Source organism: Paramacrobiotus metropolitanus, unplaced genomic scaffold (assembly GCF_019649055.1).
Source record: "Paramacrobiotus metropolitanus isolate TYO unplaced genomic scaffold, Prichtersi_v1.0 Parri_scaffold0000012, whole genome shotgun sequence".
NCBI classification, from domain to species: Eukaryota; Metazoa; Tardigrada; class Eutardigrada; order Parachela; family Macrobiotidae; genus Paramacrobiotus; species Paramacrobiotus metropolitanus.
This window is the reverse complement of record NW_026570232.1, coordinates 759,096-769,245: the sequence shown is the minus strand read 5'-3', so window position 1 is coordinate 769,245 and position 10,150 is coordinate 759,096. Positions and strand designations below refer to the sequence as shown.

Here is a 10,150-nt window from a genome sequence, read left to right as displayed (position 1 = left end):
CTCGGCCTTAGAGTATAGAGGACGCGGGTTCGATTCCCGCAATCGGCAGATTTTTTGCGAGTTATGTAGTCAGCAGCGGCTAGTCTGGCATCTGGCTATGTGTGGCATTTTAATAATTGTGTGCAAGTTCATACGGCCGTGTTAACTGTAAATTAGTTTTATCGAACAGATGGCCGACGCGTGTTGCGTGGTTTGGAGCTTATCCTATTGTTAGTGATAATCGTAATTATTCTCACAACAAGTTGGCTGTGCAACGGTGCGGGTTAAAATAATGTAAATACTAAAACGTTAGGATGCAAATTATTTACCATCTGATTGTGAGCTGGAAATCCTGGAATCATAGATAACTGAGACAGACACGAACTGGATTCAAAGATTTTATACTGAACATGTATCCAGTATATATTAATCACATTCAGTACTCGTATAAAGTGAAATGAAGTCAATATCTATATAATTTCAGCATGTATAGCACTACACCCTTAACGTAGACCACTCTGGTAAAGAGGAAATTTTTACATGATAAAAAAGTGAGAAGCAAATACTGTCATGCATCATACTGTATGACAAAATAAACAACATTACAATTTCAAAGGAGCAGTCTATCCTTCAATACCGTAAAGCGGAATATTAAACAAAAAAAAAACAGGAAGGAGCCATATTATCGTCAATACGTACACATCATCGGCATTTTGTAAATTCCAATTACCATTCTCCATAATCAAACCGTTGCACTATCTTCCCCTGCTCTTCTAACTCCTTCTGCGCTTTTTTCCGCATGTAGAAAATCGTACAATCCCGATTGGTGCAGATGACATCCTGATGCAAACTCCCCTGACAGCGCTGACACTGCACCCACATGGAATGGTACTTCTCCTCCATCTGACATAAATCAGCTATCTGATTCTGATAAATCTCGCCACCGTTCTTCTTGCAGTGTTCACACAAGGCCTCGCGTTCGTCCTTCAACACCGCCTTACAGCCGATACATGACGCCCTGGTCACCGTCCACGCCGATAATTTCCCCACCTTCGACGTAACGATCGTCTTCGTCCGGGTATGGTCGCCGCGCAGCAGCACAGACTCCGCCTTGTCTTCGCTGCCCAGGATGGGCCCGAAGATGCGCACTAAAGGTTTGGACAGCTGATTCTCCAGATAATATTGCGTATCGATGGGGATATTATTCTCCAGAACGTAGATGGGATCCTCAGACTTCTCGAAGGCCGGTGTGCCTTTGGCGGCGGCAATAATTACGTACGGCACACGGTCGCCCAGATTAGGTGCCGAGCCGGCATCGCGTTTATGCATCCGGTGAGCCAGTTCGACGTGAGCCTGTTTCGCTTTGTACTCGCCGTCTTTCTTCGTTAATTCTTTGGTAATCACAAGTTGAGATATATCCACTCGGTTGCATAGCAGATCCGAAATGGTCTGTTTAGCATACGAGATTGCACCCTCTTTGTCCTTATCAATCAGAAGCTTTTGCAGGCACATGTCGATCAAATTGGCCACGAGCGGACAATTATCGCGGCGAACGGTTTCAATACCTAACAATTTTAATGAGAAACGATTAATTTGAATTAGAACTGCTTTCAGAACACATCTCTGCCACACTACAATAATAACGATACACCTTATTGAGATACACGATACACATACAAACTACTACAATGTAATACAGTGCCACATTAACAATTACGAAACACCGCAAGCAATAAAATTATTGAGTCAATATTATGAACAGTACATTGCTCACCTTTGCAATCCATTTTGTCGTGAGTTTCAGTGTTGGTGAAGTACAATCCCGCATACCGCTTTTTGTTAATGAGCAGATATGGAAAATACACCTTCTCGAAATCCAACTTGATAGGTTTAACAAACTTCTGCGTGATGATATCCGCTGCTTGGCGCCCTAGCTTCATGGCTTCTTCCAGCGTGTCCACTCCAAAATTGACCATGACCGAGTCTGTGTCACCATAAATGACTTCTGCATCGTGAGCAAAACCATTGGCTTTTGTGAAGTGCTCTTCGGTATGCTTTTTGGATTCCTCGATCATGTAACGTCCAAATGCTGTTACACTACCGGAAATTTCCAAACATGGCAACTTTCCGACCTGTGCGCCTACAGATTTCGTATTTACGGTAATAACAATATCATGGAAAAAATTGTGTCACTAAAATATCCAAAATCCACGAGCATTCTGCACAACATTAATGAAGCAAATACCTGTAAATCCATAAACAGAATTAGCGCTGATTTTCAGCGCCAACTGCCTTCCATCCAACACTTTCTTCCGCAACGGATCGGTTTCTTTGGCTAGATCGGCTTTAGCTTTTTTCCGTGTAGCCAGCAGGTTCTCCAGAATCTTTGGCAATAATCCTTTGACCACGGTGGCCTTCACAAACGTATCCCCGGACGGGGTTTTAATGAATTCATCGGGCGAAAGATTTAGTTCAGCCAGTTTTCCTTTTTCAATCAGGGTAGTATAACACAGATTGTGCGCCATCATGATGGACGGATACAGTGAAGCAAAATCCAACGTGGCGATAGGCTTCGTATAGTATCCAGTTTTTGGTTCAATCACAGTAGCACCGGTGAATTCGTCGCCAGTTTGAACATGTCTGGCAGGCATCACGTAGGCTTCTTTTGCTGCTCTGCAAAAGCGCCTAAGTTTAACATCGAATATGGTACAACGATCTCAATTTTCAAGCGCTTGCTTTATGGAAACGTAGTCCATAAAGGCACATTTTCATCTATAGTTCACTAATAGAAAAGCATAAAAAGTTTCCCGAAAATTAACTACTTGAAAGTCATTGCCTAAGTCAGACATGAAAGCTTACGCTCGAAGCAGCTGCGACACCACTTTGACTTGTTGTCCTCGTGCTAATAAATAGGACAGCGGTACTCCGGTCACTCTGGCCATTTCCATATAATTTACCAAGCTCATCAGCTTGTCGATCAACCTTAACGGCAACCAGGCATCCTTCAAACAATACACTGCCAAGCGTCGGCGCGTGTGCTCATTCCCGTTCTGCAGGTCCGTAATGATGGAGTGCTGCACATCCTCCTTTTGCTCTTGCAGGAAGTGGTAGCTCACGGCATTAAGGGTGTACGAGCGGAGCTTGTAATCCCGCAGAAGAACTTGCAACAAATCAAAAGTCACTCGTCCCTCGATGTTGCAAAACTTGTTCTTGCGAGCACCCATTTGCTTGGATTGCAGCTGAACTTCGCGGACACGCGTGACGGTATTTTTCAGACGCCCGAGAAATGGGAATCTACTGCGCTTTAAGTGGGCAGCACGATCTATTAAATACGGAAAGTCGAAATTTTGGATGTTATAACCGGTAACGATATCCGGATCCACCAGACGGACGAATGTTGCCCAATTGTCCAGGAGATCTTCCTCGGTTTCAAAGCAAACTACCTATAAAACAAAAAATTTCACCAATTCCCTCAAGTTCCATAAACCATTACAACTAGAAATCCTCTTACCTATGCGAAAAATATATTTTGCCACTTTACACATTCTAACAGGCATATAATTTACGTAAATTTTTATTTTATCCACTGCAGCAGTTCACACTGTCAAATAAAAATGGAAATGGCTATAGGCACCCCCTTTCACCCCCGTTATCTATAGGCACCCCCTTTCGCACCCCCGCAGACTATAGGCACCCCTTTTCGATTAATCAATCTCTGCACCCCGTTGCGTGCGAAAGCTATAGGCACCCTTATTTTATCCGTTAATGCTATTTTTAAGGTCGAATTTCTTGACCTTAGAATACAGAAAGTCGTTGCACTACCGGCTCCAGAATTTTTTCTCTTGTAATATGAACTGCATTGTAATAATAACGGTGCAATTTCTGTCAAAATTTGTAATAATAAAGCAGCAAAAACTGCTCTGTAGTGATAATGTCTGACAGTCTGTAATAAGTAGCCCATCCGAAGATAATCACGATCTGACAGTGACCTGGTCTATCCAACCGCTATCCAAGAAAAGTAGGAAACGACTTTCAGGACAGTTATTCGGCTTTTTCCACATTCGAATCTGCCTTCAAGGCTTCTAAACATTCATAGTCAGACGATCTGAAAGCGGCCCATTGTCGGATGGAGTTTTTAGTACACCTTTTTATGTGATGCCTTCAAATCGTCAAAAAAATCTATGTCAACCAAAAAAACTTTCAAAAAATCTTAGTCAGTGCTTTGGTAAAAAAAATAAAAATGGGTACCTATAGTCCGCGGAAAAAGACGGGGTGTGAGAATTATCTAACAAAAAAGGGGTGCCTATAGTAAAACAGGGTGCAAAAGGGGGTGCCTTTAGCAAACGGGGGTGAAAGGGGTGCCTATAGTCTCACCCAATAAAAATATCGAAAATACCGAACTATGGCATTTGGCATAGCTTGAACTGATTTACATCATATGATCTTGTGACATTGCACACGAAGATTATATTACCTTGGAGTTAACAATGGGCGCACATTTCTTCAGTGTGAAAACAGTACGGATAAAGGGTTCCTTTTCCCCATTTCGCTGCACCATACTTGCAATCTGTATGACAGGATCGCAATTTGGCTCCGGGAAAATTCCTTTCCTGCCGGCGCATTCAATATCGAAGCTGAGGATACGGAAAGGCGCCATATCGCTCCACTCATCATCCGGATAATGAGATTTCATGTTTTCCCACTTGACGTCCACTTCGATCTGACAGCGCGATACTGTAGCCTTTCCACTTTGAAATTCTGGACTAAACTACAAAAATGCGATGAAATTAAGCTGCAGTACAAGCTGACCAACAAAAAATTTACTAACAGCCAAACAAATATGGGAATTTAAGAAAGGAAGCAAAGCATGGCCAAACAAATCGCTAAAAATCACTAGGAGCCCAAAAGTACGTATTTTACTTAGCACAAATTTCTAAGATAATTCAAAATTGTGAAATTCATGAAGGTTGGTTTCACGGATTTTTAATCCCGTAAGTCACTTTGTATTACTTTGCTGGAGGTCGTTCGAGTTTTATATTTTCCTGCGGGTAACTCAATCCAGTTACAGCCGTATACTTCAGCATCCACCATGAAGCGAATTTCAAACTCCACGTTACTCTCGTACGTTACAAACACGCGACCAAAAGAGCCGTCTTCCAGCACTCGTCTCGCCGGTGCTATAAATCGCGGTTGTGCCACGATAACTTTGAGGAATCGCTTCAAATTTCTCATTTCGTTGGTACCACCATGATAGGCATATAAATCCTGCTTTTTCACGACTTCCGTTTGAATCACAGCCACACCGGAAGCAACTCCTTGCGATCCAGAGCTGAGTGCGCGGGATACGGTGCTTTCTTGCATCAACCGCCTATTCAGATCCGTCTGTAACCAGCAAGGAGTTTATGGAATTACAGTCAAATGCACTGCAAAGAATATTCCTCACTGCACTAATGTTATCCTGAAAAATTCCCTTTACGAAATAAGAAAAGCATGTTCGACCTGACGAACACAGAATTGAACCAGTAAACAAAATAAGTGCTACTCCTTTTTTCATTCAAGCCATACGCTCGTTCTTGCATTTATGTACGCAATATAATATTATACATAACTTCAGTCAGCTTACATGAAACTGTTTGCTGTACTGCAAGGTTTTGGCCGGTTCGATATCATCCGGAATTTGTACGTAAAAGTAAGCGTGAAACCCATGAACATGGCAGAGTACACTGCGTCCATCCATCGTGCTGCCAAACAAGCGAATCACGGGACCCTGGCCCTGAAAACTGGAAAGGCCGGGCACCGCGTGTTCAATGGTGTGATCGACTTCCACCTGCTGAAACACCAGAGTGTCGCGGCTCGGATCAATCTCGGCAACCTGAGGACGGCCCCACGCCTTCGACAGTGCCCCATCGAGTGAATCCGTTCCCTGATCTGAATGAAAAAATTTTTTCCGGTCATTTCTCAAATAAAATATTCAGGGAAATCGAGCCACATCCCGGGCGATTCGCAAAAAACCGACATATTTGCAAAACATTTTAGCGTCCTAAAAAATTAAACATTATGAAACTGGGAAATCATCAACTATCAATTTTTAATGGCTAGCTGCAAGCCTGTAAATATAAGCGATAAGGTGATACAAATTAAGTACGGGCTCTCTTCTACATTTACAAACATACATATGAACGAAAACAAATGTTTTAGGTATCACACTTTCACAATTTATAATAGATTTACTATATTATTATTTAGTTTAAAGGGCGCTTATAGTCTAATGTCAACAAATGACTGAAGCATGGCAAATCATTTGGCTCCTCAACTTCCCCTAGCACTAGATAGAAGTCAAATAAGATGGATTCTTACCTGGAGCAGTCAAGGAATCGCCAGATACCATGTCATCATCAGGCATATCGACATCGAAGTCATCCTGGAACGCATCGTAATCCATCTCCTCATCATCTTCCACACTGTTTTGTTTGGAAAGCGGCATCGATTTCGTATACTGGGTTAAGAAAGCAGGCGTCCCGTTCGCATTTCCACCGGATCCTCGCCCCCCGCGAGCATTTCCGCGGCCTGCGCTCGATGACGAGTTGAATCCTCCGCGGCCTCCGTTGAAGGAGCTGCTCGCTCCTCGGCCTCGGTTGGATCCCAGCGCATTTGTAACGCTACGACCGCGACCGCGGTTCCCGGAATTAAACATTACAAATACCTAGTAAATAAATCCGTTGCAAATCTAACGCGCATCAGTCTAGCGATGAGAATTCAAAGAGTACAAAAAACCGTCGATTTAAAAACGTGAAAAACTAATTTTACAAAGTTGTAGTCACCAATTCAGCAGTTTAAACAGCATGAGGAGCTTAAATTGGCGGTTGGCTTTGCTTACAAACCATTTATTCATGTGACTGCCGTAGGAAGGGTGTTTTAATCGGAAAAGGCGTGGCAGTCTGGAATGTCGAATCCCCCCGAATTTATGGGACGTTTATTCTAGCTTCTTATTAACTATGCTAAGCTAGTATCATTGTCATGAATTTTCAAAGAAAGTAAGAAAGACTGCTATGCAATATTCTATTTCTGTAGTACTGTAAATTTGTGTGACCTGCGAGAGAAATTCAAAATCTTCCGTATAGGGTAATTAAGTCGGACTGCGGTCAGCTTATGGATTAAAGTAATGGTGACCACTCCGTACACACCCTTTCACACCCTTTTACTCCGTACACAACCTTTTGCACTACCTTTCATTCCGTGCACAACCTTTTCGGGCACTACCTTTTATTCCGTACACAACCTTTGACACTACCATTCACTCGGTACACTACCAATCAACGATCAGTAAAAGTCTTATTAAACGTTTACTGCAATGAGTCTTTCAAGCTCTTTGATAACTGTTATGTATACTTATGATAATCTGGAGCATTTTCTCTAAAACTTTTTTTTCTTTTTTTTTCTTTTTTTTTCTAAAACTTTTGCACTGTGTAAAGCTCGGAAAGCGAAGATTGCACTATTTCAAGCTTGGAAAGCACTGTCCAAATTCCGAACCCTGCGAAGAAAAACCGGCACAAGGGCGCCTAGAATTATTTCCTCTCCGGATTTCGATTTTGTAACTGCCGATGATGCTTTGAAATATGCAGCAATAACTGCTCCTAACAAAAACGCGGGAGTTCAAGAACAACTTTACTGCGAAAAAATTAAAAAAATAAAAGGTAGTGCACGCAGATAAAGGTAGTGCCGAATGGGAATGGTTGTGTACGGAGTTAAAGGTAGTGCTCAAAAAGGTTGTGCACGGAATGAAAGGTAGTGCAAAAGGTTGTGTACGGAGTAAAAGGGTGTGAAAGGGTGTGTACGGAGTGGTCACCTAAAGTAATTACGTCCTACGAGTTATAAAACCATTAGATTTATTTTGTGCCAATATTTATATTATTAATATATATAATTATACTCGTACGAGGGAAGAAGAAGATTTAATATCCGCCATTTACAGAGACCAGGTCGCTTTGCATTTACTGCAGAGTATGGACAGGCTTTTTACAGCTTTTTTTATTAAATATGCATATGAGATATGCATCGTATTAAAGATAAGTAACAGATAGATGACAAAATTTAATCCGATATTCCCACATTACATGCTGTACAATCGTGAATCGTATGTAATTTTGACCAATTTTAAAAAGTTATTTCTATTACAAAACTGTGATCATGACACTCTGCATGCGCAAAGTAGTCGGCCAGCGAACGATGTTGCAGTCTTAGTAAAGCGGGAGTTAATGTGCTCTGCTGGAAGACGGCTGGGGCGAACTCGGCGCGCGCTGACGACCAGATGCAGTCGTGCCTGCCGATATGTTCGGCATCTCTTCACCAGAATCTCCTATGTAATTGGGATTGACGCCTTCCTCGTAGCTTTCCGAGACTTCGCTTAAATTCCTCTTCGGTCTGCTGCCAAAATTGACGTCGTCGCCGATGGACGACATGGATGCGGTACCGGAAGTGGAATTCGTGTGCAGACGCTGCCGGCCTTCGAACTGTCTGTTCCAGAACACATGCCGAATGGTCAATATGCAGTAGTAGCTGAATATCCCGTGAAGTATCAACAACACCGAGGAGACTGGAATCAGTATAACCGCCGCAACGATGCCATAGCAAAACTGTAATCAAAGCATAATAGTATGCGTACTTAATTAAAAAGTAGTACTTACAATACATATCACCAAGAAAGTTTAATAGCACGCTAACTTATTAAGCAATATTCGTATTTAATTAACCGGGAAAAATGTTTGTCGTAGTTTATTCTCCCATTTATGAAGTTGTAAGTTAATAAGTAAGTACGTTCTTTGAAAGAAGCACGAATAAAATTTTTCCATTATGTCTTTTTTTTGAATAAAATATTACGCACATTCCAGCAGGGCATAATTCGTTTATTAGGAACACGCGGCTTATTGTATCCGGCCTGCTTATATAATTACCAGGTCAACATAGAGATACAACTGCGCATCGATCCTCGTGGACGAACAATCACTCGCGACATTTCCTATCATTGCTCCGTTGACGCCCAGCGATATAACAGATATAACAAATCCCAAAAAGGATGACACGGCCAAACCCCAGAAGTAGGGATAATAGTATTTGGGTATCCTGAACGGCATCTGTGTGCGGTTGTCAGCCATCATGCCTAACACGCCGGACACAATGGAGATGAATCCGCCCCATATTCCCGGGGCCACACGATGTAGTCCGTGAAGTTGTGTGTCACCGCGGTTGTCCGCGCGGCCGGCCATTACAACTGCAAAAAACTTGCGTAGAATCTGTCGACCCAAAACTAAATAATGGGGCAATCGAAGAGAATATGATTTCAGGTGATTGCATGAATATACCTCCTATATACAGGTGAAGCTAATGATAACGTTATATATTATGGGCTATATATTATGGGTTATTATGGGCTAACTAGCATAAATCCTTCCCATTCCCAGCATTAAAATCGGTACTAGCCCTTTTTAATTCTTGATGGACACATAATTTTCAAATGTAATATGCCGTGTACATGCGCAGTACGGTACTACCGCACTCCTTTGCGTTATTCATACAGTTTGATTATGCTAGTAACTACAGTAAGATCTCCTTACCTCCAGTTTCAAGTCCGACGGACAACGACCCTAATGCAATAATCGTACATCCCATAATCGATTTACTGGGATTGAATCGCATGATGAATTCGAGGTTTTCGAATTATAGGAAAAACGTTTGGAAAATACTTTGTCGCATAAGCACAAGCTAATGCATTTTGCCTTGTTTATGTCGAATTTACATTACGGTGTTTGGACCCATTTCGTACTTTACAACCACGCACCGGAAGACGCACCAGAATTAAACTTACGCAAATGGTCAAATGAGTAATTCTACTGCAGCTGCATGGCAGCTAGATGCAAGCACAATCACAACTGTTTGATCAACGATAATCGCACTTGCTTGTTATCAACTGTTGACACGCTGTAATAATGTGCGATAAGATAAACCAACCTTTAACAGAAATTTCACGGATTACCTTGAGGAAACGCATAAAAATTTCCTTAAACCAGCAAAATTTTTTGCGTGATTTACAAAAAATTTCCAGTTAACAAAAAAACTCAAACTTCTGGTTAGCCAAAGAAAACCGACAAAAATAACACTTCACAGTATCATTCTA

General features: G+C 41.9%; 2 protein-coding genes across 2 annotated transcripts; both read right to left on the bottom strand.

Annotated features, from left to right (window-relative positions):
• Positions 1 to 501: 501 nt before the first annotated feature.
• LOC129583896 (DNA polymerase delta catalytic subunit-like) lies at positions 502 to 6,954 on the bottom strand. Its single transcript, XM_055475922.1, has 9 exons — positions 6,861 to 6,954; positions 6,337 to 6,682; positions 5,603 to 5,907; positions 4,990 to 5,361; positions 4,454 to 4,747; positions 2,839 to 3,422; positions 2,225 to 2,652; positions 1,754 to 2,119; positions 502 to 1,544 (listed from the first exon to the last, which is right to left on the bottom strand). The coding sequence occupies exons 1-9, from the start codon at positions 6,861 to 6,863 to the stop codon at positions 706 to 708; spliced, it is 3,537 nt and encodes a 1,178-aa protein (XP_055331897.1). The 5' UTR covers positions 6,864 to 6,954; the 3' UTR covers positions 502 to 705.
• Positions 6,955 to 7,991: 1,037 nt separating this feature from the next.
• On the bottom strand, positions 7,992 to 9,848 carry LOC129584036 (uncharacterized). The gene is made up of 3 exons (XM_055476127.1): positions 9,591 to 9,848; positions 8,931 to 9,247; positions 7,992 to 8,612 (listed from the first exon to the last, which is right to left on the bottom strand). The coding sequence occupies exons 1-3, from the start codon at positions 9,670 to 9,672 to the stop codon at positions 8,232 to 8,234; spliced, it is 780 nt and encodes a 259-aa protein (XP_055332102.1). The 5' UTR covers positions 9,673 to 9,848; the 3' UTR covers positions 7,992 to 8,231.
• Between the last annotated feature and the right edge of the window lie 302 nt (positions 9,849 to 10,150).

Bases quoted from the DNA above. Each gene is read 5' to 3' on its own strand.
- LOC129584036 (XM_055476127.1), bottom strand. From the start codon at position 9,672: ATGCGATTCAATCCCAGTAAATCGATTATGGGATGTACGATTATTGCA. The intron at 9,248-9,590 runs GTAAGGAGATCT...AGTTTTTTGCAG, and splicing joins CGTCGGACTTGAAACTGGAG to TTGTAATGGCCGGCCGCGCG. The intron at 8,613-8,930 runs GTAATTATATAA...CTTTGATTACAG, and splicing joins TGTATCTCTATGTTGACCTG to TTTTGCTATGGCATCGTTGC.
- LOC129583896 (XM_055475922.1), bottom strand. The intron at 5,362-5,602 runs GTAAGCTGACTG...TGCTGGTTACAG, and splicing joins AGTACAGCAAACAGTTTCAT to ACGGATCTGAATAGGCGGTT. The intron at 4,748-4,989 runs GTAATACAAAGT...GCATTTTTGTAG, and splicing joins CTCGAACGACCTCCAGCAAA to TTTAGTCCAGAATTTCAAAG.